The sequence below is a fragment of the Zonotrichia leucophrys genome, chromosome 3, assembly GCF_028769735.1.
Source record: "Zonotrichia leucophrys gambelii isolate GWCS_2022_RI chromosome 3, RI_Zleu_2.0, whole genome shotgun sequence".
Lineage (NCBI taxonomy): Eukaryota > Metazoa > Chordata > Aves > Passeriformes > Passerellidae > Zonotrichia > Zonotrichia leucophrys.
In genome coordinates, this window is record NC_088172.1 from 27900366 (window position 1) to 27926828 (window position 26463).

The following is a 26463-nucleotide window of genomic DNA, read 5'->3' on the forward strand; positions in this document are numbered from 1 at the left end:
AAAGGGTATTCAGAACTGCTCTCAAAACACTCAGAAACAGGATTAAGCTTCAAGTGTAATGGCCATATATTATCCCTTTTGGTGCTTATCTGAAATAGCTATTGAATTTTTTTGCAATTCCATATTCTTTTAATAAAATATGGTTTAGATGCTATCCCTTGTTCTCTTCCTTGCTGTACTGATTGAAATATATCAAACCTAAAATCTACGTAAGGCAATACAGCTCTTCTAGGAACTGAATAGTAATACAGTCTTGAGTGAAATTTAGTTTCCCTTGTTAAGATTCTTATGTATTGTAACGATTGCTCAATGGCATTTCTGTTGCAGATAAAAAATTATTACGGATTTTTGAAGTGTGCAAATAAAATCTTAGCTTTTAAGAACAGAAAGCAGCAATTCTGCCAAGCCCTCACTGATGATGTTGCAAGTAACATTAACATTCTCCAATATGTAGCTTATATTCAGGAGGTCATGAGTTGTTCAGGGCTTGTGACCCTTCAGAAGTTTTAGCATTTTTGGGTTTGTGTTACTGCTTTCCTGTCTGGATAAATGAGAATTATGACCTCAACTTCTAAAAATCATTTAATATAAAAGCTTTTGATTTCTTTGTCTTAGGAATTTCCTTAACAGAAAATATGTTAGGTTGAAATATGAGTATAAACTTGGTTCTAAGTCTTTGTCCTTCTTTGCCTTCATCTTCTGCATGAGTTTTTATTTTGTGAATTGCAACTGTAAAGCTTGTAGCATACCTGAAAGTGGGAGAACTGGTTCACCGAGAGGAGATGAGTTTCCTTTGGAGGATCCTACTGTTTCCTTTTAGGATAGGGCTACTCCCTTCATTTCCAAAGCATTAGTAGATATGCACACTAACCAGGTAATCTCTTAACTGTGTTTTCACTGAGATATATAGGTGTAGTTCTGTAGGCTTACTGTACCATTTGTTTTCCAGCCACTCCATTATTATTGGGGCTTCCTCTTTTTAGAAATATCTGCTCCTTGTTCCTTACTCTACCTTCAATGTTACTTTAGTAAGGCATATACTTGGTTGTATTTAGTTTTAATGGTTTTTTACTACATCATGAGGCTGATAATTGCAAAATCCCTACTAGCTTCTTTGCTGTATCACGTTTCTCACTGCAGCACTGAGATGACCAATGTCTTACTGTGTCTACTTTTGGCATCTGAGTTTTGAGAAATTCAGGAGATGAGGTTATTGTCCTGGAGCAGGAAATGAGATTGTGTAATACTCCATTCTGAAAATATAGCTTATGTTCTTTTCTGCTTTGCTCTGTATTGAATATTTTGTAGACAATTATCTTAAAAACCTTTATGATATTATGGCTGTTATAACCAGGTATGTAAGTTGCTCTAATGCCTTTATTTGTTGTACTTCAAGTCTGGTGAATATAAGCTGCAGACATGTTCCAAAATATTGATAACTGACAGGACTATTCCATATGACTCCTTTTTAATTTTGAACAGATTTTTAGTGCATTTAGTTGTGTCCTTTGCATCCCAAATTTGAATCAAGAAGTAATTTTGTTGTAGTAACTTGAAGGATTTGAATCATACTAAATATCACTTTATCAGTTAAGTGCAGATGGAGCCTAACTTGATGAGGCTCATCTTGTATATAAATATTCTCAGGGGCTTAAAGGCTTATTTTAGTAACAATTTCCCACATACTCAAAATATGCTGAATTTGTGCAAGGTTGAAGTTGTTACAGGTCTTAGAAAAGTAAATGCTATGTTATTATGAAGTGAGTCACCTACTTTCTGTGTAATGGCATGTGTATGTGTACATGCACAAAGGGATTTTTATAACTTGTCAGTAATAGTTTTCCATATGCAAGGAATGGGACAAGTTTCAGGCTTCCCATCTGATAAATTTCTCTGTTGTGTAGTTTAGGAATGGAGTCTGTATCACTGACAGTTTTTCCTTGTGTTGCATCCTATTTAGAAGTTAGAGGTGATTGCAGTATTTGCTTTACAAGGAGAGGCTGAGAGCTGGGGGATTTTCCCTGAGGAGGGAAGGCTGGGGGCAATGTCAGTAATGTGTATAAATGTCTGTCGGGGAGGAGTGAGGATGGCCTTGGGCTTTCCTCTTGGTGGTGTGCAGTGGAAGGACAGTACCCAACTGAAATACAGGGCACAAACTGAAAAACAGGAAATTCCATTTGAATATTAAATTTTTTCACTGTTTAAGGGTGATTGAGTGCTGGAACAGGCAGCCCTGGACCGCTGTGGAGTCCCTGCCTTCAGAGGTACACAAAACCTGATGGGACAGAGTCTTGAGCAGCTTGCTGCAGTTGATCCTGCTTCAGCAGAGGTGTTGGACTCCATGTATGATCTCCAGAGGTCCCTTCCAACCTCCAGAATGCCTTGTATTCTGTTCCAGCTTTTCAGTGTAGGTGGCAAATAGGCCCTTCATATTTTGGTAGTGGAACAGCTAACAAGAAGGGCATAATTCTTCATTCTGCTAAAACTGAACTTTATTTAAAATAGCTGCCACAAAGGTATGGTTATATCTGAACACTTCTGTCCAGAGGTGTGGGAGCTTTGAGCATGACTGTCTCATAAAGAGAAAAGGAGCCTCCAGCTCTCTGTACTATCTTTAATCATGATGTATAACTGTTAGACAGGTGTCAGGGCCTAGCTAGAGAGAAGTACTACTCAAAAGTGTTGTCTGAAGGATCAAAATACTTTATAGAAGATCTTTGAGAAAAAATTAGTTGTTTATCTTCCATATGTATTTCTCTTTCCAATGTTCCGAGTCAATTTTCTAAGCTTTTACTTTATTAGTAATCTTATTTATCCCTTCCTCTATTAAATCATGTGTATATTAGAAATTAGCCCTTGGAAAATAGGTGTTACCTAAAGGTACAGTGAGAAGGGTAACAGGGCAAACTACAGCAACAGCAAGATGCTCCTGTTCTGTTCAGAAGTTCTAACTTCCAGTACAAGGAAGGAAAAGCAAAATTTCCTTTTTCTAAAAGAAGTATTCTTATTCCATTTGATTAAAATTTTTTTGTATGTTTGAAGGAGGAATAAGATATATAAGTGTTTGGTTTTGTTCTGTGCAGGAGGTGAAGGGTTTTTTTCCTTGTGTTTGCAAATTAACTACAGTAGATCTCTGCTCATCCTAAGGCTTGTGCCAGTACCCAATACATCTTTGATAAGTGCAGTCATCTTTTCTGCTTTGGGTGGAAGTCACCTTTGTTCCCTTTTTAATGCACATAGGATATCTAGAATTTTAGGATATCTATTTCTTGTAAAACCCATTATTATAGGAGTTAAAATGTGTTTGTAAATTATTATTAGTATCTATAAAGTTCACTGAATAATTTGTTTTCAGCTTGTATTATTTTATTGATATAATCTGTCTGCACACAAATTCCCTCTTTTATTTCTGCATGAAGTAGGGATACATCTTTAAGATACACATCCTCCACTTTGCTTTTAAGGATTTATCTTGATCCTTATACAAAATTGATTAAAGCATCCCTTTTGCCTTGAGCTATCAACAAGTTGTCTTTGCCATAGGTCTGTCTTGCCATGCATTTTGACTTGGGATTATATACCAAATTATCTCTCAAGTATTATTTTCTTGGGCTTAAAAGTTGGTTATGCTTTCCTTCCTCAAATTTACCTTTAGCTCTCATTACTTTTATAAAACACACTATTTTTCAGTTTATTTTACCTTTAATGCATTGTAAGTGGAGTTTTTTTTAATGTCCAAAAGTAATGCTTTGATTCTCACATTCTTCATGCACACACAAATTTAAATATATGTGTATATATAGGTAAGCAGGTCACTCCCATGGATGTTGGGCAATGTGATTTACTAAAGTACTGAAGATAACAACCACGTCACTTTGGAGTATGTGCTGTGTGCAGCAGGATAGGTGTAGTCTCATAAGCATCTTTCAGATCCTCTTGTGCTAAAGAGCTTTGGAAGTGATTGTCTCTGGATGCACAAGTATCTGGACTTGGCAAGGAGCATGATGTGGGACCTCAGAGAAGTTCCCTTCTCTCAGTCTCTTCTCCAAATTTAAAAGAAAACTTTAGGAAGAAATGAGTTAAGAATCTCTTTTTTTCCCCCAGGGATGGGGGGCCTGGAGGAAGTTGAGCTTGGTGGGTTAGTTGAATTCTGTTCAGAGCTGTCTACCACCTTGTCCTTGAAGACAAAAAGAATGGGTATTTCCTGAATTATCCTTGCCACTTCTTCTGCCCTGGAGTGTGGTCACAGAATGGCTTCTCTCTAGAAGCCTTTCTCCATTCCCCCTTCCCTTTCTCTTAGGTGGAAGTAGCTGCACAATTCTAAATCCACAGGTTTTACAAGGACACTGAATGTTTTAGTGTTGACAGTGTTGTTGAAACACCTTGCTGCCTAGGAATCTGTATCTTAAAAATTCTTCCTTTTTTGTTCTGTAATTCAATTCCATCCTCTCTTTTCTCATGTTTTTTGTTTGTTGTTTTGTATGATCCGGAGTATTGCTGCCTGTAACAAGGAATGTACTTACTTAAAAAGATTTGATTTGACCTTGCCAGCATGATAAAATTACCATCTATACTACTTTTTGATTGTCTTAGTATAGCTTTTTTTTGTTTCTTTTTACACATGCAACTTCCAACTTAGATTAACAGAAGCACTGTTTAGTTTGAATTCTGCTCTAATTTGCCTATTTCCATCCCTGGATGTCTTGATTCTTAAATGACTCTTAGTGTTACTCCTCAGAATTTTCCATGATACAGAAACGCTTTCCAAACTTCCAGCTGAGAATGATGTTAGCGTTCTTCCTTACCTTTGCCTGTGGAAAATTCTTGAATGCATCCTGGTAAAGCAACAGAAATATACTCTGCTAGTCATAAATCACTGTTGTGGACAAGAGAGATGAATCATGAAACTCAAACTCACATGCCATGATTTTTTTCCCTTTTATCCCACCTAACTGGAAAGCTTATTGTTCTTACCTTCTTGCTGATACCTTGTTTCCTTCATGTTTAATGGCTTATCATTCTACATTAATATTATGTTTCTTTCTGTGCTGGATTAGGCCAGTAGCTCTGGGCAGCTCAGTTGTGTTCAGTTGAATAAGGACTTTTAATTAATGCTCCATTATGAACTGATGTTGGCTTTGATGGAAAATTGACCAGTTTGAAAACAAATGTTTGTGCTCTATAATTCATGCAAGGCTTTCCTTTCCCTAAAGGTGTGCTGTGATAGGTGTTGAAGTAGATGTTATAATGTATTCATAAAGTAGACTGGAAGTCTTCAGCTCTTTTGAGAATATGCCAGTGGAGCATGAAGTGTTTTGTTCTGTATGATGCTTTGGCTTTATTTTATTTGTGTTGGAGGAGTACATACCTTGCTCTTATGCATTTACACACACACCCTCCCTAGCTTGGATTAGTAAATTTCTTTTCTTTTATTTAGGAATGAAAGGTTTCCCTGAAGAGTGTGAGAGATGATCATTCTTCTCTATTCTGCCTGGAAACTTTCCAACTCTTTTGTTTCTTCTTCTGCAGTATTCTGTAGTTTGTATTTTCTTTTTGTTCTTCTCTTCCATTTTTTAAAATGTTGCTTGGTTTTATTCTTGGCCGCACTTTGGTATCCGTGTTTCTTTAGCACTAATCCTTCTGTCACTGATTTTTCTGTGTCAGCTTCAGTCTCACTTCTGATGATGATATGAGAGATCTGATTTCTGAGATGAATTTGCCAGGCTGTTCCTTTGCTAGCAAATCAAGCATTCTGTTTTGCAGCTTTGTTCTTCATGATGCTCTTTCCTGCAGAGCAGCTCTTGAGTTTTGATTAAAGTATGAGTTATGTTCTTCCAGTGAGACTTAGTGGTAATTTTGATTTGTTTCCCCTTGAACTTTACTGTGAAAAAGGAAAAAGGTTTTTCAGATCAGCTTCTTATGGGAGCTGGAGCTTCAGTCCACTCTCTCCTCTCCTCTCCTGACCTTACAAAGGTTGCTTGACTGACAGGATATTTTTAGCTTCTGTTTTTCCCATTGCCATAGTATTAATTTGTTCAGGATCCATGCCAAGCTAATCATTCTACAGTTCCTGAATCTCCCCTTTTACATTTTTTTAAATACTGCATATTAAAGTGGGGAGCCCTTTGATGTTTAGAATTTCTTAAGATTATTTAAAAAACAACATTTGTTTTTCAGAGAACTCCTCAGTTATTTCCTTGAAGCTTCTTGTGTGTAAATTATCTGGGCCTCTCCTTTGTAAAATACTCCATTTTATCAGATAGTGGTTTACTTTTTTGCAGACATAATTTTTCTCTTCCTTACATGTGATTTTAATGCAATGGATTCGTATTCTTTTTCTAGTTATATCACAGTCTTGCTTTTCTTCCTATTTCATGACATACCTATTTACCTGTGGCATTGAAATTCAAGATTTTTGGGTTGCTTGGGTTTTAAGTTTCCCTGGTGCTTACAACTTAACCACCTTTACATTGTGTTTCATTGCAGAATATCTGTAGTTTCTTGTCTCTTTTTTTTTTATCGAGGATATGCCTCTGAGCACTGCAGTCAAATGCCTCCCCTTGCTTCAAAAAGGGGGATCATTTTTTGGTGGTTTTCCCTTTGTCCAATTATCCCACAATAAAAAGAGGAGTATGGCAGATCTGTCTGGGAATGTAGTGACCTACCAGGACTGTATTTGGAAAGGTCTACTTGAGAAAAGGTTTTAAACTCAGGACTTGTATCCTTGTGCACTACTACCCCATGTGGGACTTGTCTTCCACATTATAAATGACATGTAGTGTTAATCATATATGTTAAAATAGGATTATATGTTCCAGAGTTTCACTACTGCAGATGGGTTAAAGATATGGAGCCTCACATTTATATCCTTACTCTCATTCTCTTCATTACAGGCAATATTACAATCAGAACAGGGTTGTTAATACTTGTACCACATAAACACTTTGTGCCTTGTGACTGTCCAACAACTCAGTAGCTCAGTAAAGCTGCTTTGAATTACATGGAGATGTGCCACAAAAATGTATGTGAATCAATTCAGCTTTGTTCAAGCATAGTAAAAGCCATTTTGTTTTGTAAATTTGGCTGAAAAGTTTAAGTAATTTAAGACGCCTCCTGATTTTGATTTCCCTGTGAATGTTGGGGGCAGAAGAACTGTCAGGTAGCCTGGAGGAAAACATAAAAATTGAGGGTTTCTCATGGATTAAGGAAAGACAGTTGCTCTGTGATTTGACCTGCCATATACAGGCAAAAGCAGGAATTGGTTAGTCCTTAGCTTTTGAGCATAATGGCTCAATTTTAGAAAGAATTTGGCATTCAATCCCCAGTAATTTCTAATAATCTCTACCAGGTTGTTACTAAATGTGAGGAGGTTCTTGTAAAATATGCCGCCAGGATTGGTTGAATAATTTATCTATCTTCTGACCAGAAGTAGCATCAGTGTTATGGGTTTATTGAAAACTAATTCTTTGATTTACAGTACCTAACACAAGGAAACTATCCCTCGTGTATCTAGGTGTATTGCTTGGCTTATTCACATTGGAAACACTTGTTTGCATTTTGGTTTAGATACCTTGTGCTGCTTTTGTTTTGTTTCCTGCAGTCAGAAGCATATCACAGGTATTTTACTGTGTTTGAAGTGTATAAACTTAGATAGGATCTTCCCTGGGAAGCTTTGAAAAGTAGCTGCTCTCTCACTTACTGTGTTTTCATTAGGCCACATAAATCTAGGCAGCAAGGAAGGACAGAGATTAGCAGAGGGACTGTTGTTAGAGTACTGGTACTTCTCTCTTCTTGCCTACACTCAGCTCTTTTGGAGGTCTGTGCAAGTTTGCAAAGCTTGAAAACAAAGCCTAAGGACTTTTTCATCATTCTTTTCAAACTGAAAGAATTAATAATCTTCTCCCTTAATAAAAGATCACTGGTGACCATCATTGCACCACAGGGAAGAATGAGTTCTATCCTTGAACCATGAAGTGCTCAGGGAAAAGCAGAGGGGATGGTGCTACTTAGAAATCTGTAGAGTGCTCTGTCATAGGTCAAGGCATAAATTCATATGAAACTGTAATACTGACCACTGAAGATCCTTGGAAATCTCACTATGACTGTTTTTGGCATCACTAAAAATATAGGTACTTGTCTTGCTCTTCAGGCTAATGTGTCCCTTCAGTTTTCTCCTGTAATTCCTTGGTTTGTACCCTAAATTGAATGGAATGTGGCTGAGTGCTTTCATACAGCAAATGATAGTACATTCTTTTTTAATGTTTTATATCAAAGATGCTATTTATGGTACTGTAATTTCATCAACTTAAAAGCAAAGGATTAGAATTTGCTTCATTACAGAGTTTGAGTATGTGAATAGAAGTTCATAAACTTGAGAGTATTTCATAAGTGCTGGTGTTTCTTTAGTTGTGGGTGTGGACTCAGTCTCCTAATTATAGTACTCTTCTAGGAGGGACAGGTGAAGTGAATCACTGTTCTAAGGCTTTATGTTTCTTGTCCCATTGTCTAAGGAGTGAAATTCTCTGTAAACTCTTGTATTGTGAATATTGTGTGAGGACATTGTACTGAAATGGTTATTGTGGAAATGATTTATAATGTTTGGTGACTGTTTTAGTGTTGCTGATTTGGTAGGTGGTATCAATGCTGTGCTAGTAGCAAGTTAAATAATTTTCTAGTCTGAAGATGGTTTTTTAAATAAAATGGTCTGCTGACTATTTCTGATGAATAAACCATTTAGGAAAAAGTAAAATGCATATTGCTGATACATGCAAAGATTACTTACACAGGCAGAAGGAATTTTTAAAGAAGAATGATAATTTTGAAAAAAAATTAAGTCTTTGGTTTTTTTCACTTTTCCTCTTTTTTTTCCTTAATAAAATTCCAGATTCTATGTGAGCAGTTCGGAACAAGTCAAATATTCCCCTTGTTGCATCTACTGAGATATACAATCTTGTAGCTTCATAGGTAGGAGAACACAGATGGAGAAATACTGCTTGAAATTTCTCAGACTTCATTCTTGTCCAACAGCTAACAGGAATATCTTTATTCTAGGTGGAAAAAATAGTATTAAGTAAAGAAAAATTGGTTTGCAGTGTTCTCTGAAAGCTGATGTTATCAATGCTGCTATGTTCAGGTAGCAGCCTTAGTTTAAATACCTGTGTGATTTTAATGATACAGGTTTCTGTAGTCCCTTTATGATGCAGTTTTTGAACACACAGTTGTTTTAGACCAGCTACAATAAAGTTATTTTCTAATCCTGACATCTAATGAAGAATGGAGATGAAAAAAATGTATGTTAATGTATGAATCTATAATGTACTGTATCTTAAATACTATACAGAGATTTTATTGTTTTGCTTTTCTTACCCTTCCTTTTGTTGCAGAAGAACTGAGAGGTACAGAGTCACAACAAGCATTATCAAACAGAGACAACTTTCTCACAAGAAAAAATTAATATTATCTACTTATCTTTCAACCTAAAGAAGAGGTGACTAAGAGGAAGATGTGGTGGTAGTTTGTAGAACATGTTCAGGAGGCAATTGTTCAATGTCTCTTCCAATTCAAGGACTGGGAGGTGTCAGCAGAGGTTGCTGGTTTACAGGCTCAGAATCAAACAGCAGCAGATGTGGCTTCATACGTTTTGTGGGTGACTGGTGAAATTCCTTGCCTTAAATGATGCTCTGGATGTTAAAAGGGCCAGATGCTGACTGTACAAATGTCATGGAGGAATAGAGATTGGGAACAAAAGAATAGTGAGATCTCACTGCTGAGTCAACCACAAAAGGTACAAAGCTGGACAGATGTTTGGTAGTGTTGTGGCTTGCTTGGTTCTTAAATTTCTCCCTGTACATTTTGCTTGCTCGCTTCTGGGTGCAAGGCTAAATAGATTATTTTGATTGATGTGGTACAGTCACTTTTTTTTTTGTTCTGGGGTTTCAGTTAAGCTTTCAGTTTGTGGGTTTTGTGTTCTGGGGAGACTTTTTTAAAGATCATAAAACTTCATTTTTCATTAACTAGTTATCTTAGAACAACTCTTTAAAAGTTATAGTTCAAGCCTTTAAGTTAAGTGAACTAAATATGGTCTGATAAAGTTTCACATTTACGGATCTCAGAGTGTTTCTTATTCAACTTGAAAAATGTTGAGGAATGATTAAATGGTAAAAGTACACAAAATCATTGCATAAAAGGGGTATGTCTAGCCTACACCAAAGAATTCTAAGCAGTAAATATGACACATTTTTCTTAAGCAAAACTTTTCTATTTGAAAAATAGCTTGTATTTTTCTAGTGACCTTTTGGTTTGTTTTGATGGAGGAACTATAAAGGAATTGCTTGTTTAATAACTCACAATGTAAAATTCCTTACTGTTGAGTAGTAGTGATGATCCCAATGCCAGGAGAAAGCAGGAACACTTGCAAGAAGCCTGGCCTAGGAATGTAGCAAGAAGAGAAACATGAAAAGCCATGTAAGAATAAATAAATTCTAGGTCATGGGGGAGTTCCTGGGCTGACGGGGACCGCAGCTCAAGGGGTTTTGCACTTTACCCTTAATATTTTTAAGCAGTCCTCGGTTCTGTGCAGTCCTCTTTTGGCCCTAACAGCAAGTACAGGTCCTGATTTGTGAACAGATTAAGTTAATACTCTATCTTCTTTTCATTTCTTTGAATGCTGATTAAAGTTTTACAATTGAGCATATGAAATTTAGGAATTACTGAAGAGAACGTGCATTTAGCTGAGACTGTATAAATGCTCTAGGGTGTAGTCGTTACAATTTCATCTCATATTGTTTCTAAAGCGAGATAGCGTCTGAGTTCAGCATGCAGGAAGTAGGGAGCTGCTTGGAATCTTTTCCTTTTCCTCATTTAATATGGAGTTCAAGCCTGCATTAGTACAAGCCACGTGAAACCAACTCAGTTGCAGAATATTTTGGTCCTTTCTCCTCCTTTGATGCTGATCGTTCCCCCTGGTCACAAGACTGCTGCTGGGCTGGGCTCTCAGGGCAGGTGTTGTGCTGCTCTGTCCCAAGGTGGAAAACTGGGACAAAGACACCTGCCTGAGGGTCTGGGGTGGGTTTGTGCCACAGTCATGAAGAAACCTGAAGATTTTCCAAATGCTGTAAAATGGTGCCTGTATTTTTTTTTTCCACACTGGCTTTTTGAAAGGATTTTGTATCCCTTAATAATCTGCTACTGGCTAAAGCACATCTTCAAGTCATCACACAGTTCTTAGGAAACTGCTGACTTATGGACATGTACATAACACTTTTAAGTTTTGGTGGATTGCATATATATATTTTAGTTTGGGTCTGATTCAGACAGAATAATTCCTGGCTAAATCTGTTCATGAACTTATAAATGCAGGTCAAAATATTTGCTGTTTTCTCCTGGAGAGTTTGGACTGGATTGTTAACAGCTTTCTGCTTCCCTGGAAAGCTTATCCATCAGACTGGCTTTTAGACATGTTCCTCTATTTGCTGAAATGTTCCTCTCTGGAAAATATTCCAGGTCTAATGTGTAAGAACTTCTTTTCCTGACTAAAATTTGAATGACCTTAATTGCCATATGATTTTTTTTATTTCTTGTTTTCAGTGGTAACTATTTAAAGAATTCAAATTCAGACAGAAGGTATTCTTTCTTATTTATTATTTAAAAAAAAATCTTTTGAGAATGATAACATTCTATCTATACAAATTCTGCTAATCAGCTGTGCTGCACTTACTTTCCCAAACAAGAAGGGATTCCTGCTTTGGTCTGCTGGTGTTTTGAGGTACCTTGTAATCTTAAGGTTTTTTTGGGGTGGGTGTGTATCCATCAGAGGGGCTTTTTTCTCTGCCTAACTCTGTATTTTTGGTGCATTTTAGCAGGTGCATGCAGTACTTGTTCAGGGTAGAAAGTAGTGCGGAATGAAAAGAAGCGAGGGTGAGGCTTTTATTTGAAAGAAAAAAAGCTGAGGAGGAAGTTCACTGCTGAAAGGGTTATTGTAATCAAGTTTATCATGAGAGCTTGCTGTTGTGTAACAGAAACTCTAGCTTGTCCATACCTGTCTTTAAGCATTACTTAATGAAGAAAGAAAACAAACTTACTGAAGTATTTATGAAATTCAATAAAATTTGTTTCCAAACTCTTAGATTTCAATACATTATGACAGTTCAGTTCCTTATTGGAGTCCTCTTTGTGTTTTTAGAAAGACTACAGTTTTTGGAAAAGTGATACCTGACTGAGTTTGCTTGTGAACATGAACAATGTAATGCTCAAGCACGTGTCTCTCGTGGTTTAATAATATTGAAACTCATTTATTCAAAAACCACTTTAACCAGGAATCATGTAATGAAAAATATGTCTTCCTCTGAAAGTAGCCCATTAAAAAGCCTATTAGGCAGCCAAATATTTTTTTTTTCCCTAGTAAAGAAGTACATCGGTAATAGACGTTCAGATGGCTTTTTTCTTTGTATGTAGGTTGCTGGCTCATCCTCATGCCATCTTGAATTCTTCAGTAAAGAAGAACTGCCTGGATCGGTTTAATGCAGTCTAGCACCTTTTTTCTCTCAAAAAGACATAAACTTTGTTTATTGAGTCATTTTCTAAAATTAATCTTTTTGCTATGTAAAGGCCCTTCTCTCTTGCTCTACAGCAATGACCAGGAGTAATTTGGGATTTTAGGATGTAGTAGTTGTTGCAGCTGAGACAGTTATTAAAGAGAGAGAGGAAGTGAGAGCCTGCCAGTGTGATTTCTGTGATTTTCAAAAACTATCCTGACTGGTTTTTTCTTCCCTTCTGCCCATATGTGACCTGATGGATAACTTGGGCAGCCTGTCTGCCTCTCAGGTGAACAAATTGATTTCCTTTTGTTTCTTCCTTCTGCTTGATAGGAGGCTTGTAAAGGAGCAGCTTTACTTGTGTGCTTGGTCTCTTTGTCTTTCTAATGGAAGAAATTCCACGAGATGCATATTTCTTTGCAGTTACCTAAATGGAGTTCTAGCAGTTTCACCTGTCTTCTTCTTGTCATTTGGTTCCCTTTTAATAATTCCAGGCACACCCTCTCACTGTTACATCAGCATCTGTATGTGATTCATGGATATCAGGGTTTGGAGAAATCTATCCACTCATTTAAATGCTATCCACTCATTTTAAATACTAATTTGGGTGTAAATTTCATGGTTAATACAGTCCATGTAAAAATGAGTGCACTGAGTCAGACGTGGGGCTCCTGGAGTCTGTTCTCCTGTTTCAGATGTGACTGAGGAAAGGAGGCAGGAGCAGGGGGCAGGGGTTCCTCCCTGTCCAATTTCACACTCACCAGCCAATCACAAGCCTGGGGTGTTTCTGTACAGCAGTGGTGACAGTGTTGACTATGCCATGGAATCTCAAGATTGTTTGGGATTGGGTTGGAAGGGACCTTTAAAGAGTCTCTTCAAACATTGCCTATGTCTTTTCTGTATACCTTTTGCTCTGACAAAGAAGGCTTTCCTGAAAAGACTGCTCAGAATCTAACCATTACAAAGTTGCCTACATTAAGTTTTTTCCAGCTAGGTTAAATGGAAAAAAAAAGTTTCAGTATTTCCTATTTTTTCAAAGTTTGTATTCATTGTGCTACACAATGTTAAAGTACCTTTAATTTGTGTTTGATGGCTATTACATTCGTTTGTGGCTGTTTCAGGTGTGATGGTGGTTGTGCCTGAGAGGTAGATAGAGGTCAGGCAAGGGGGAAAACCTATGTTGTTTTAAAATAAATTGGCTGTATTTGTTGGTGTAGGTTTATGTGGGAGGTAGCTAGATTAGTAGTACTGTAAGAATATACAAAAAACATGAAAAATATAATTTGTGACCATGTTAATGATCTAGTATGTAATAATTGGTCCACAAGATAATTTCCTTCAGTTTTAAATACTAATTTGGGTGTAAATTTCACATTTAATACAGTTATTGTCTCTACTGTCAAGTCTTTTGTGCAATCTGCATGCACTGTGGCTGCTGTCATCCCACATCAGGCTCATGCTGCTGATGACCAGATATATGTGAACCAGTTAAGCAGCAGAAGCAAAGTAAGGTGAGCCAGGTGCCATAGAGAACTTGACTGCTCTGCTCATTATTGGTACCTGATTTTACCTTATGTAAATGTAAAGCCAGCTTAGGTTCCTGGGAATGTGTGTTTCAATCCAGGCAGCATTCAAAGATCTTTACATCCACTAGGGCAGCCATTTGGTGTATTATTTTTCAATAAATATATTTTATTTTATTCTATGAGCATGCCCTGCTTTACACAAGGTATGAAGCAGAATTCTGGATTGTGTTGCAAAAACCCATTCCTCAACCCTCATAACTTGTTGTTTTCCAAACCTACAAATTGAATGGCTTTATTAATCCATTTCCTGGTAAGTTTAGTACACTCTTTTTCAAACTCAGTCCAAGTTGAATTTGTCATCTTAAAAATGATGAAGCCTTGCATATCCAACTCTAAACACTAGAAGATTCCCTAAGATTTACAAAAAGCTGATAATGAAAAAATGATTCAGATCTTATTAGGTTCCAGTATTAAATGATCATTAAAGAAATCCCTTGGGAAAAATGTCCAGTGTGGAATATAAGCAGCAGAAGGCAGGTAGAACTTCAGAGAATGTACATAGGTAAAACTTCAGAGAATGTGCAGGCATGGGGAAAAAAGGATCCCAGGATGGAAATGCACAGGTAGAAGGAAAAGGAAGAGAATTGTGCTGCAAAAAAGTACTGAACAGGAAAGAAAGATGAAAGGGAAAATATAAAATGAAGAATTTAGAATAACTGTATAATTATTTATTTTCAGAAATAGTAGAACATTATCATTATAACATAAGCTGAGTTGTGAATATTGTGAATATGTAAGTAATGTGATATTGTCCTGACACGGGTGAAGGAAGTGGCTTAGACAATTATCCAAGAAGAGAGTCAGTCAGACCACATTTAAAACAAGAAACTAGGGAGCCTGCAAATTGTTCTAGAAAGCCAGCCAGTGCATACTGTTTTCTGCTTGTTGATCAGCAATATTCTGATATTGTCCAAACAAGTAGGAGAGGCTGCAATCTTGGCTTACTCAAAACAATTACCTGTTACTTGATCTGATTATCATGCTAATAGTTTGGCTCCTCTGCTCCTGAAAACCAGTTTGTTGTTTTCTAATACAGGTGAAAAATGCCATGTAACTTTGAAAGATAAAGACAACTGATTTAAATAGTTTAATGAATATTTATCATTATGAAAATCTTGTTATAGACACTTTTTCACTGACTCAACGATGTGTATTTTGTTCTCTTGTGCTCAGGGGGCAGGGGAAAGTACTCTCAAGTAATACTAATCTTCTGTACTGCTTTCTGGAGTGCCCTTATTTGTCATATGTGGGAATAAGAGACAAAGATTTAAAAACAAACCTTAAGAAAAGGTCTTGGCAACCTCTGTAGCCCATCTGGACAAGTTACAGACTCTGTCAGCGTTGTTGATCAGTCTTGGAGGAATCCCAGCTTGCGAAACACCTGAAAAGACTAGCAGGTGGAATAGCTTTAAAAGGGCTTTTTGTCAGTCTTCCTGGAATTATTAGGTGCCCTTAAGGGTTTGTAACTTGAGTTTTATATGTGGTTTTTGTTGTGTTTCCCAGGTTCCCAAAACAAGGTGAGAACTTAGTAACTTCATGTGGTGATGGACAGGGGAGTTGTCCTAATATATACCACAGAAATACATCTTGAAGTTTTTAATTTATGATTGGATAAGTGAAAGTTATACTTGGAAGGTGTGTGGCATATGATCTAACACTGTCCTCTATTGTCCAAGTACTCCTCCCTTGGGGTTTAATCATGGGTTGCTGGAGGCAGAGTTTTTTAACTAAAGGAGGGAGGCCCTGGCTCTGGATCTTGCTTTCCTAGTGAATTTGCTGGTTGACTTCCAAGGCAACTTGTTTTATCAGGTTCTTTTTTTTCAGAGATACATAGGTGAGTAGAAGGTGGTAACTTTTATTAATTTTGAGGCTGTTTGTTTGCTGCATCTTTACTTAATATTGTCTCAATATTTGCTGTGTCAGTTGTGTGGAATTTGGGAGTTCTTTCTCTTTTAACCCTCCCAATATGTTTGAAATTTGACAGAATAATTTGTCAAATTATGTGAACCCACAGCTCTTTCAGAGTTAAGCAGAGTATGAACAGGGCATACAGTGACTGGTGAAACAGCCAGTGCTTGGTTACTGCAGGACCCCTTCAGTGTCCTTAGCCCTGGCCTTTCAGCCCTGTGCTGTCCCCCAGGCAGGTGTGACCTTGTGCTGGATGTGGCTGTGCTTGCAGCTCCCAGTTCCAGAGGTGACTGTGCTGCTGGAAGCAGGGGTTCAGTTCAGCCTCACCATTGTGGCACAGTGCTGGGACTACTACAGGGAATGTTTTTGGGCTTAGGCTTTAAACCCTGGGAAACAGCAGTTGATTTGGTTGATCTTTATCTTCTATTAGGATGCACATTCTAAGTGTTTTCTGATCTCTTACGAACACACATCAAGAATAGTTTTTGTCTGTTAACAGTGCTTTAAAAATAATCTAAGTGGTAGCTCTGTCTTAATTTTTATTTGTAGTTTTTATACCACTTTTTTGTCTTCAGGAAAAAAAAAGCATTGGTTGTCATTGCAAAGTTAAGCATTCTCTAGCCATTTTGAAAAAGAACCCAGTTGTCTTCTGCAGATTGCAAACAAAAGCTTTGAACCAAAAGCAGATAGTGGGCAGAGGGAAGAAGGTTTGATTGACCAATACCTAGGACAGGAAAGCTGTCTCCTTGCCCTGGTACAAGGAGGGAAGCCAAGGTGAAAGGTGATAAAGGTGTCTATTGGAGTCCTCCAGTTAAGATCTGTATTCCTTAAAGTAGCTCAGTGTCAGATTAGACTTTGGATAACTCTATTGGTGATAGTTTGATGTTTGAGAATGGGAATGCTTCAAATGACTAAATTCCCAGTGTCTTCATTTATTTTCACCTGTGATATATTATTAAGAAGCTACTAATTCAACTGCTTTTCATTAGGGGAAAGCATATTTCCTTGCTATCTGATTATGAATAGTATTCATGTAATGTTCTTATTTGAATTATGTGGGACTTTAATTTTTCTCCCAGTACACTCAAGAGAAGTTACATATGATTCAGGTTTTGTTCCAAGATTGGTTTGGTATTCAATTTAGCACTGCTTTTTAGAAGGAATGGGAAGTACTGTGAGCCTGGTCTTCTGCAGAGCTCTGGTAGTGCAAGTTTTACTTGTTTCTCAAGATAGTCCTGGAGCAGTCTAAGCCAATTTTAACACTGTTTAGAAACTGTAATGAACATGATACAACTTCCTAACTGTTACAAAAAGTTACATGTGTAATAGTAGGTGAGAGCAGAATTATTCATTTGCCTTAGCATGTGTTCATGCAAGTCTGAACTGCAGTCTGAGGGGAGATCATTTAAAAAGAGCGTAATGTTGGTAATCACTCAAAACAAAATTTGAGCATTGGCTACAGAGCTTATATTAAAATAAATGAAGGCAAATTATTGAATAAAACTACATTAGGTCACATCATGTCTTGTTGTAAACACAGTTACTCTGTAATCTGAACCAAAAAAAGAGCAGAAGCCTGCACTCACTCTTCTTCAGGAAAGTTTTGAAGATGTGCACAAAATGTAAAGCCCTGCTAAGTTTCTTTTACTGGAAGGTTCCAAATTTACAAATTGACTTTATAAAATATGAATACATGATAAAGTGCTCAGCTGAATTAGAAAAATCCCTAGCTAAGGCAAAAAAATCATTGCTTTTTATACATTTAAAATGTTGAAGTAGCCTGAACAACTGAAATTGTTGCTTTTAGAGGTAAATTGAAGTAACTACAGAAAATTAAGAATATTTAATGAAGTAGCTCAGGTATTGTGAAATGAGGGTCAAACCTCAGATCCATACTTACGCAAACTTCAGGTCCTGCTGAGTTCATTATGAATAAACATGTCAAAATCTTGCTGTAATTTATATTCTCCTATAGCAGCAAACCTCAGTACAAATTGTGAGAACTTTCTCATGCAGCCAATGGTTTCAAAAAGAGAATTTCAGATTTATAGTCACTAATAAATATGCAAATATGGATTTTTTTTTAACTAAATAACATGAAAGATTCTGTGGAAGGGTTCTAGAGGATATGGGCCTGGTGCTGAATGGGAATATGATTACAAAAACCAAGGAGAAGGCTAAAGTGATGATTGGGTTTTTTTGCCTCAGTTTTTAAGAAGCAGTTTAGGGGATATGTGAATGAAGTGGACATATGAAGGTTCATGGGCTGCGATGAGATGCTGCACAAGTGTTGAGGCAGCTGGCTGGTGTCACTGCAAGGTCACTGTCACTAGGATTTGAGCAGTTCTGGTGACTGCACAAGTCCTCAATGGAGATAGGGTATCCTTCCTCTCTGCTTGGCGCTGGTGAGGTGCATCAGAAGTGCTGGGTGCTGCTCTGGGCTCCCCAGTACAAGAGAGACATGAATGCAGTGGAGAGAGTCCAGTAAAGGGCTCTGGAGATGGGGGAGTGGGGCCTGACAGATGAGGGGAGCTGAGAGCACTGTGACTGTTCATGCTGGAGCTGGAGGATAGTCAGGGCAGGTATGGTGTGGTGCCTGCAGGAGGCTGCAAAGGAGGAAAACCAGATCCTCCTTAGTGCTATCCAGTGACTGGATGAGAGGAAAAGGGCACAAATTGAAATACAAGAAATTCCATTTACGCGTAAGGGGAAAGAAAATCTTTTTTCCTTTGTACATTGGAGTTGGTGAAACACTGGAGCAGATTTCCCACAACCCTTGGAAGCTGCCATCTGTGGAGATGTTCAGTTTCTGACTGGTTATGCTCCTGGGCAGCCTGGTTGAACTGAACCAAGCAGGGGCTTGGACCCAGTGGTCTCAAGCAGTCCCTGCCAGCCTCCACCTTCTGTGCTTCTCTGACCTCCCAGCTCTTTAGACAGTTCACCCTCAGTTACATCTCTATTGGTTTTTTTTTTCCCAAAGCTCTCAGTTTTGGAGATTCTGGATGCATAATGAGCATTTCACAAGAAATGTAGTGAGGTGGTGGAAGATCTGAAGCAACTTTCTGTTTTTTCCTTTTGTATTTCATGGGCTTTAAAACTAGCAGTTTCTCTTTGCAGTACTGTAATGGCTGTAATTTACTGTAATGTAAGTGGCTCCATTCTTGCATGTGTGTTTAGTCATCGTTTGCTAAAAGAGTCTGTATAAATAATCCTGTATTAAACAATTCCGAATTTAACATCAATAATTTTTAATAGTTAAAAAATATGGTAATAGAGCAAATGTATAACCCCTCCAATCCTGTCTTGCAGTCATGGCCTGAATATAAAGAAGTATTCAACAAAATGCATGAGCTTGCAGCATTTTTAGACCTGCCTCGTTTTCCAGATATAACAGAAAGCTGCTTTCTTCATCCAGACATGCTGTGCATGAAGTACTTGATGGAAGCTAATTTACCTGGTAAATATTTTCCCTAGCCTGAACTGATAAAATTTTTTTGTGGTTTATTAAACTCTAGCAAAAAGGCTTAAATTACTACTTCAAAGTGCCTGCTCTTTTCCTTCTAATTTATTCCCATTTCAGTTTGAACTGAAAGATATTCTTTCTATAGAAAGCACCTTCCTCAAACATTTAGAGTATGTGTTATGGGCCCAGATATGCAGGGGCACTCTGATGTTGGTTCTGTAAGGCTGTGGAGTGGATACTTCATTGTAAATCTTTCAGTATCCATGTGAACTAAAAGGTGCCTGTTGAATCCATGTGATACATTAACTTCAGATAAATGATTAATGTAGTTGGGACCTGATTGCTTAGCTCTGAAATTCTCATATGTAGTAATGGATGAATATTCTTTAACAAAGAATATATTTTGTGTATTATATAATACTGTATATTACTATTTATTTTAATATTGTGTGACAGATCAGCTTCTGTCTCACTTGATTTATATTTTAGTTCTGAAATTATATATAAGTATTGACATTTTTTGTCTGTCCTACAATGAAGTCTTGAATATTGACTTGTCAAGGAAAGACCAGTACGTCCTAGTATGTGAACTCTCTGTTAGGTTACCAAGTTTTCTATCAAATATCTTTGTGACTGAAGATGAGTTAAACAGACAAGTAGCCTGTAAATTTTTTTCTCAAAACATTCCAACAGTTCATAGTAGGGGAGGGAGTTACTGTGTTATTTTGCAATTAGTTACAATGAATAAAAGTGTTTGGTTTTTCCATTTAGTGACAATTGAATGGAGAGATGATAACCAAAAGGTTTAGGGCTAAAATTATGGAGTGGTAATTCTGATTTTGTAGTTTTACACCACTGTTGTGATCCCATAGAGGATTACATTATTTTACAGATGGTGAAGTATCGATTCAATAAAAAAAAAGGCTGCATTTTTGTTATTTTCAGATCTTTTACAGAGAAATGCAAAACTAAGTAGTGCTTGAAAATTATTGCAAAAAAGGAATATATTGTCCTTTTCCATGCAATTTAGATTTTTATCATGTATAAGCATTTTTTTTTAATTGAAAAGGGCTGCTGCTGTTGTCTAACAACTCCTAAAAGAAGGCAATGAATTGGGAGTGTTAAAGGACACTAAATACCAACTAAGAGACTATTTTATGTATCTGAAATTAAATTAAATATGCTTCTAGTATTTATAAGAAAATTTAGTGTCCACTTTTTTTCTGACTTTTACTGTTATGTGTAAGAGGATTGAAAACAGGTTCCTTCTGAACTCTTTGTAAGCAGCAAGAGGGTATAAGTACAGCTGGATTAAGGTTGTACTTAGTCATACATTGCTAACCTTTGTGGAATCTGATGGTGATGTAATCAACTCCTGTATTTCTTGCTGAACAGGAAAGGTGAGAAATTTGGGGGATTTGTATCTGCGAAAAATAAGCAGAGTAATAAGAGCCTGTATAGATAGGCTGCTGTGTACCTTGTGGGGCTGCAGCTGGATCTCCCTGGCACAGCTTCTGCTGGGGAGCAGCAGTGCTGCCCTGCCACCACCAAGCTGCTCTGCATGCACAGCCAGCTGCTTTGCAACCAGCCCTGCTCCTCCTCTGTGCAGCCAGGCCTGGTCAGTCAACATGCAGGAAAAAAGTTTGCAACAAGTTTTTTGCTTTTGGGCATTTTTTTTGAAAATGTATTTATGTGGATTTGCAGTAGGCTTTCCTGCAAGAATATTCAGGATGATCTCACTATATTATTCAAGTAACATCAAAGCACTATTAAATATGACTTTTTTTATTCTCCATATGAATATATAATAAGTCACAAGTGTTTTCCATGTAAGCACAGTGAAGGTTGCCTAGTATTTTTAAAAGTATCCAAAAATACTCCTCAACCGAAAAAATATGGCTGTCAAATGGTCCTGAAAGACCTAAGCAGTGTTTTCCTCAATGCCCAACATATTTGCACTGTAAAAACATTTCTAGTTTGTCTTTACATTTTATGTTTTTATGTTAATCAGATGAATTGCATAATTGGACTTGTCGAGTGGTGAAAAAGATTGGTATTGGAGAAGTGGATTTCCTGACTCTAACACCTGGAAATAAGTCAACAAGAAAAGTGAAATATGATGTTCTTGCTGCAGCAGTTATTGTAGTTGTGCTCAAATTATTGTTTTTATTAGATGATCACTATGAATGGTAAGTGTACAGACAAATCTGTAGCAACCCTCAAATTTCAAGTAGTGCAAATGCTTGTCTCTGATCATTCTTTCTTTAGAGTTAAATTTATACCACTGGAATTTCACTTAAGTTCAGTGGCTTAAACCATACACTTGAAGGCATTTTAAACATGCAATATTAATTACTTTTAAAATTAGTTGGGTTTTATCTGATACTTGGAATAAAATTAGGATGACATTTTTGTCTGTTGTATTTGAACTTCATGTGAAAAGTGAAGCATTTGGATCTACAAAAGAGCCTGATTTTAAAAATTTTTTTACAGGTTGCTTTCAGAGTTTGCTGAAGAAAGAAATAAAAATAACACAGAAGGTATATAAATATTCTAGTAGAAGCAGTGTAATGATTTTGTAAATGAAACTGTTTTGCAATCAGGGTTAGAAAGACTTTTCTTATTGATCATGAAAATGTGTTTTTGTCATTCATTAAGGGGAAATTTTATTTGGAGAGAAAAGTAGATCCTGTTCATGTAAACTGGCCTCAGTGTACCTGCACAATTCTTTTTGTTTGGGATAGGGGAGTTTGGTACACATTTTGCTGGGTGCCTTTCTACTTCTACTTGTGCATGTTTGCCTCTTGGTTTAGAGTTTTATGTGTGGTAGGTGGAGATGAATGGATACGCTGTGAAAAGGGAGCACACTTTGATTGTAAATAGCAGATACTTACTAGGGGCATCAAACCACATTTATGATAAAATCCAAACTTGTTTAGTCTTGTTAAATAAAATGTCTTAGTGTGTAACATATTTCAGATGTAATCTAGTTTCTTAGTCCAAATAATCCTGAGAGAGTGTGGAAAAGCTAGCAGCAATTAAGATAGAGAAGATAATGGTGTGAACATGGTTCTTTGAGGGCAGAAAGACCAAATCAGAGATTAGAAATCTTCAGGAAGATGTTCCATGGCCTGATCCAAATCACTGTTGAAGATAAGATCCAAGATGTGTTGCAGTTTATCTGCAAGGCCTTTTATCCAGTTTTGGGTCATTCTGACCCTTCTGATGCTTTGTTTAAAATTTAGGTCCATAATAAAATTATGGTGTTAGTCATGTGTGAGCTCAATTACTGCTGTAACTAGAGACATCCCTGTTAACTAAAACTGGTAATTTTCACATTAAGGTGGAAACACAAACTTATGGTGGATTTTTATTTTCCTTTTTACTTCCCTTGAAAACTTGAAGTACATGATAGTGACAGGAGTGAGGAGTTGTGCAACTGCTTTACAAGCTCAGGCTCATTAATGTCTTAATGGGGTTTCTCCCTTATTAACAAGTCTCATTGCCCTTGGGAATTAACAGCTCATTCTTTGCCCACTTTTTTACTTTAAAATCTGCTGGTGCAAATGATCCATGTGCTGTGTTTTGTTGTCCCTGTGCTTAAGATGTCGGGGTGATGGTGAGCAGCTGCACAGAGGAGCTGATGAGAGAATTTCTGTTAGATGACTGATCAGTGCCAGAGCTCAAAACTGCCTCTGGCATTTTCCCAAAGTTAGAGTGCTTAAATGAATAATGGTTAATACTGAGTTTTAAAGATTCAATTTATGTTGACTCCATTCTCAACTTTACTATCCATTCTCTAGTCAATTTTTTTTAATTAAAAATAGTATTTCAGCTCCTACATTTCTTCAAACCACACTAGAAGCAGTACAATAGATAGTTATAATTACCTGCTGTGTGTGTTCTGTGAACTGCACACATCCACATGTGTGCAGTTCACAGAACATGGGTTTTGTTCAAATAAAAGGTGATTGAGATTTATGTAGATGTATATGTATGTGTGTATCAGAGCTGTGTATTTTCCAGTCAGCTCAGCTACATGAATGTCAGACCAGCAGTACTGGCCAGGTGAAGGGTTATTACAGTGCAGCATTGTGTCTCTGACAATGGGTTTGCATGTGACAGATGTTAATAATTCATATAAAGTTTAACACCAATTTCTACTGGCTCCCACACTGCTTTCCCAGCAATTTAGGAGTATTTACTTAAACCTCGGGGTTTAAGGAGCTGATAAAAGAAGTTGTATCCAGACCTTTGAATTTCAATGACTGCTGAGGGGTCTTTGTTCCTTTCATGTATCTCTTGCTTTTTGAGACCATCTATGATTTTAGAATCTAGACTCTCTGAAGCAGGATAATACAAACAGCAGAAATGCAAATAATACAAAAGGTACATAAGTTTGATTGTAAGAACAGTGTATGCACCTTCAGGAGAGTTTGAACAGCTGGCTGGCAAAGCTGAGCATGACGCAAGCATCGCATGCAGTGCAGCTCAGGCCATGGGGAAATGCAAAGTCTGGTTAATTCACAATGCAGATATTCCACCCACATGGATAAGAGTTGATTATTTTTAAATATATAAGTCTACACCATATTTCTGTTTGGAATTCTTATCCCAGTTGGTCTGCTTGAGTCTTGAGCCTCTTTGGAGGATCAGTGATAAAGGTGCTGCTAAATGTCCTATGTCTTCATGTTTTTGCATGTGCTGGTAAATGCTTGTTCACATATCAACAAGTGAAGTTCCTGTGCTCCAAACCATGAGAGACTGATATGAAGACCATTGTCTAGTTTATCTTTCCAGCCCTGTAAGATTTCATAGGTAGTGGGATAGACAGTGGGGAGCTGGTGAAACTAGCTGGTGAAATTTTGCATCTGATCTTCTTTAGATTTTATTATTTTAAACTTCAGCTTGATGCATAGTTTCATTAATCCCTTGATTTCAACTTTGAAACGGTTGAAGGCCACTCCACACAGTGGAGAACTAGTTGATTTGGTAGAGAGGAGGTAGTTTCTAGGCTTACCTTTCCAGAAGAGAGGGAAAAGGTTTGACTTGTGCTAAATCAATGAAACCTAAGATATGGGACTTCTTTGCACTTCCTATGACATGCTGTCTCTTCACCTCATTTCTATGTTTCTCTTTCTTACAGAATTATTAGATCAAGTGTGTTTTCTTTAAGCATATAGCATTTGGGTTAGTTTGTATACAGGTGCAAGATGTAGGGTCTAAGTGCTTGGAGACCTTCTCTGTCATTTCTTTCATTTCTTCCCAAACTAAAGTGTGTATGTTTTATTCAGGGGGCCCATATTTTGAATTCAAGAAGTGGTATGAGGTGGTAAAACATTCCTTGGATGTGGAGCAAAAGAAACTGGATGAAGAAAAAGCCAAGTAAGAGGCTTTTAAGTACTTCTTTTTTAAGGTAGACAGTTCTGCATGAACTTCTGATCCCTACAGAAATGAAAAAAAGTTAGAATTTGTTCCATATATCCATTCACCATGCTTGAGTGAATAGAATTACTAAATCACTGTTTTAATTTTCTATTTATACTCATAAGCTTTATCCAGGTTATTTATTAAATGCTCACTTACTGTGAAAAATAGCTTATACAGCTGAACAATTAACTGATTACAGTAGATCTAGGCTAACATGCCTTGGTTTGCCTACTCAGAGAAAGATTTCCTTTATATGTTGGAGGGGCAGTGGCTCTTAATAGCACTAAGCATTAGATTATTTTGCTTTTAATTTAAAACTTTAGCAGTATTTGTAATAATTTATTATTCATTTATTCGTTTGGTCCAGCTTTCTTTTTGTTAACAATTCTTATGTCTCTTACTGATAGGTATCTGTGGAGATGTGAAAAGCCATTGTTTTATTCAGTCAAGAATAAATCTAAAGTTCTAAAGAGAAGACGTGAGTAAACTTTGTTTCTTCCGAGCAACACAGAAATCTGCTCCAACTTTTCCCATCATAGATCTTCAGCTGTGACTGATAACATTTACATCTTAAAATATTTTGTCTCCTCTCTTTCATCTCTGGGTACAATTAATGTAGTACTGTTTTACAACCTGTGGCTAGAATTTTTCAAACATGCATGGCTGAAACTGCCTTTGCCAGTCTTCCCAACAACCTACTGAGCCATGTCTCAGAATGAGTGCTCTTGTCCTCATCTTCTCTAGTTTGCCTTTATGTCACTGTTCCTCGTGAGTTGTCGTTCCTCTGTAGCTTTCCTGTCTGTTTCCTCCTTTAGTTTCTTGAACACTTTGGTATGAATATCCCAGTATGTCCTTTGGTAGATCTTGCATGTCCCTCTTCTCTCCCACTCCTTGCAATCCTCTGCAAAAAGCAAGGAAGGCTTTACTTGCGTAGCCAGCACCATGTGGTGAGAATGCAGGTACAGCTGCTGAATTTTAGTAGCTCTGGAAGTACTTGTGAGAAGTTTCTGGAGTTGGTATTGACATAAAAGCAAAGAAACAAAACCACAAAACCCCAGTTGTCTGCAGAAATAAGGAAAACCAGAATTTTATTCAGCCAAATTAGATCTGGAGTTCTTCATTCTACATTTTATGTTATCCAGAAAGCAGCAGGTATTTGGAGAGACATATTAAGTATGGCAAGTGGTATTTTTCTTTTTATATGTTTTCAGTTTCTGGAAGTGACTGGTTCAGGGACTTCTAAACAAGTTGTATAATCCTATTTGGTTTGAATTACACATGTTGGATTTCTCCTTCAAGAATGCAGTGGGGGTTTGTTTAAGTACTTACTCTTCAAAATCCTGTTGGAGTGATCCTGCCATCAAGTCATGTTCCATGGAAAATCATGTTTAGATGTATTCATTTCAAGCTGATTATTTACTCAGATGCCCTTTAATTCCTGCATTTTTAGGAAAGGAGATTCCTCTTCTGGCTCTGCTTCTCTTGGAGCTGGAAGAGGACCACTTAGATTATAGGGCTTTATCATAACGTTGTGAGCAGGAAT

The 26463-nt window shown here is 37.1% G+C and overlaps 1 protein-coding gene across 1 annotated transcript in view; it reads left to right on the forward strand.

Annotated features, from left to right (window-relative positions):
* The window catches only part of TAF1B (TATA-box binding protein associated factor, RNA polymerase I subunit B), a 45991-nt gene that overhangs the window by 14779 nt on the left and 4749 nt on the right, over positions 1–26463 (forward strand). The window contains exons 9-13 of the mRNA XM_064707704.1: positions 19337–19484; positions 21502–21679; positions 21984–22030; positions 24785–24875; positions 25328–25398. Of these exons, the coding sequence (XP_064563774.1) occupies positions 19337–19484; positions 21502–21679; positions 21984–22030; positions 24785–24875; positions 25328–25398 (535 nt within the window). The remainder of the gene's footprint in view (positions 1–19336; positions 19485–21501; positions 21680–21983; positions 22031–24784; positions 24876–25327; positions 25399–26463) is intronic.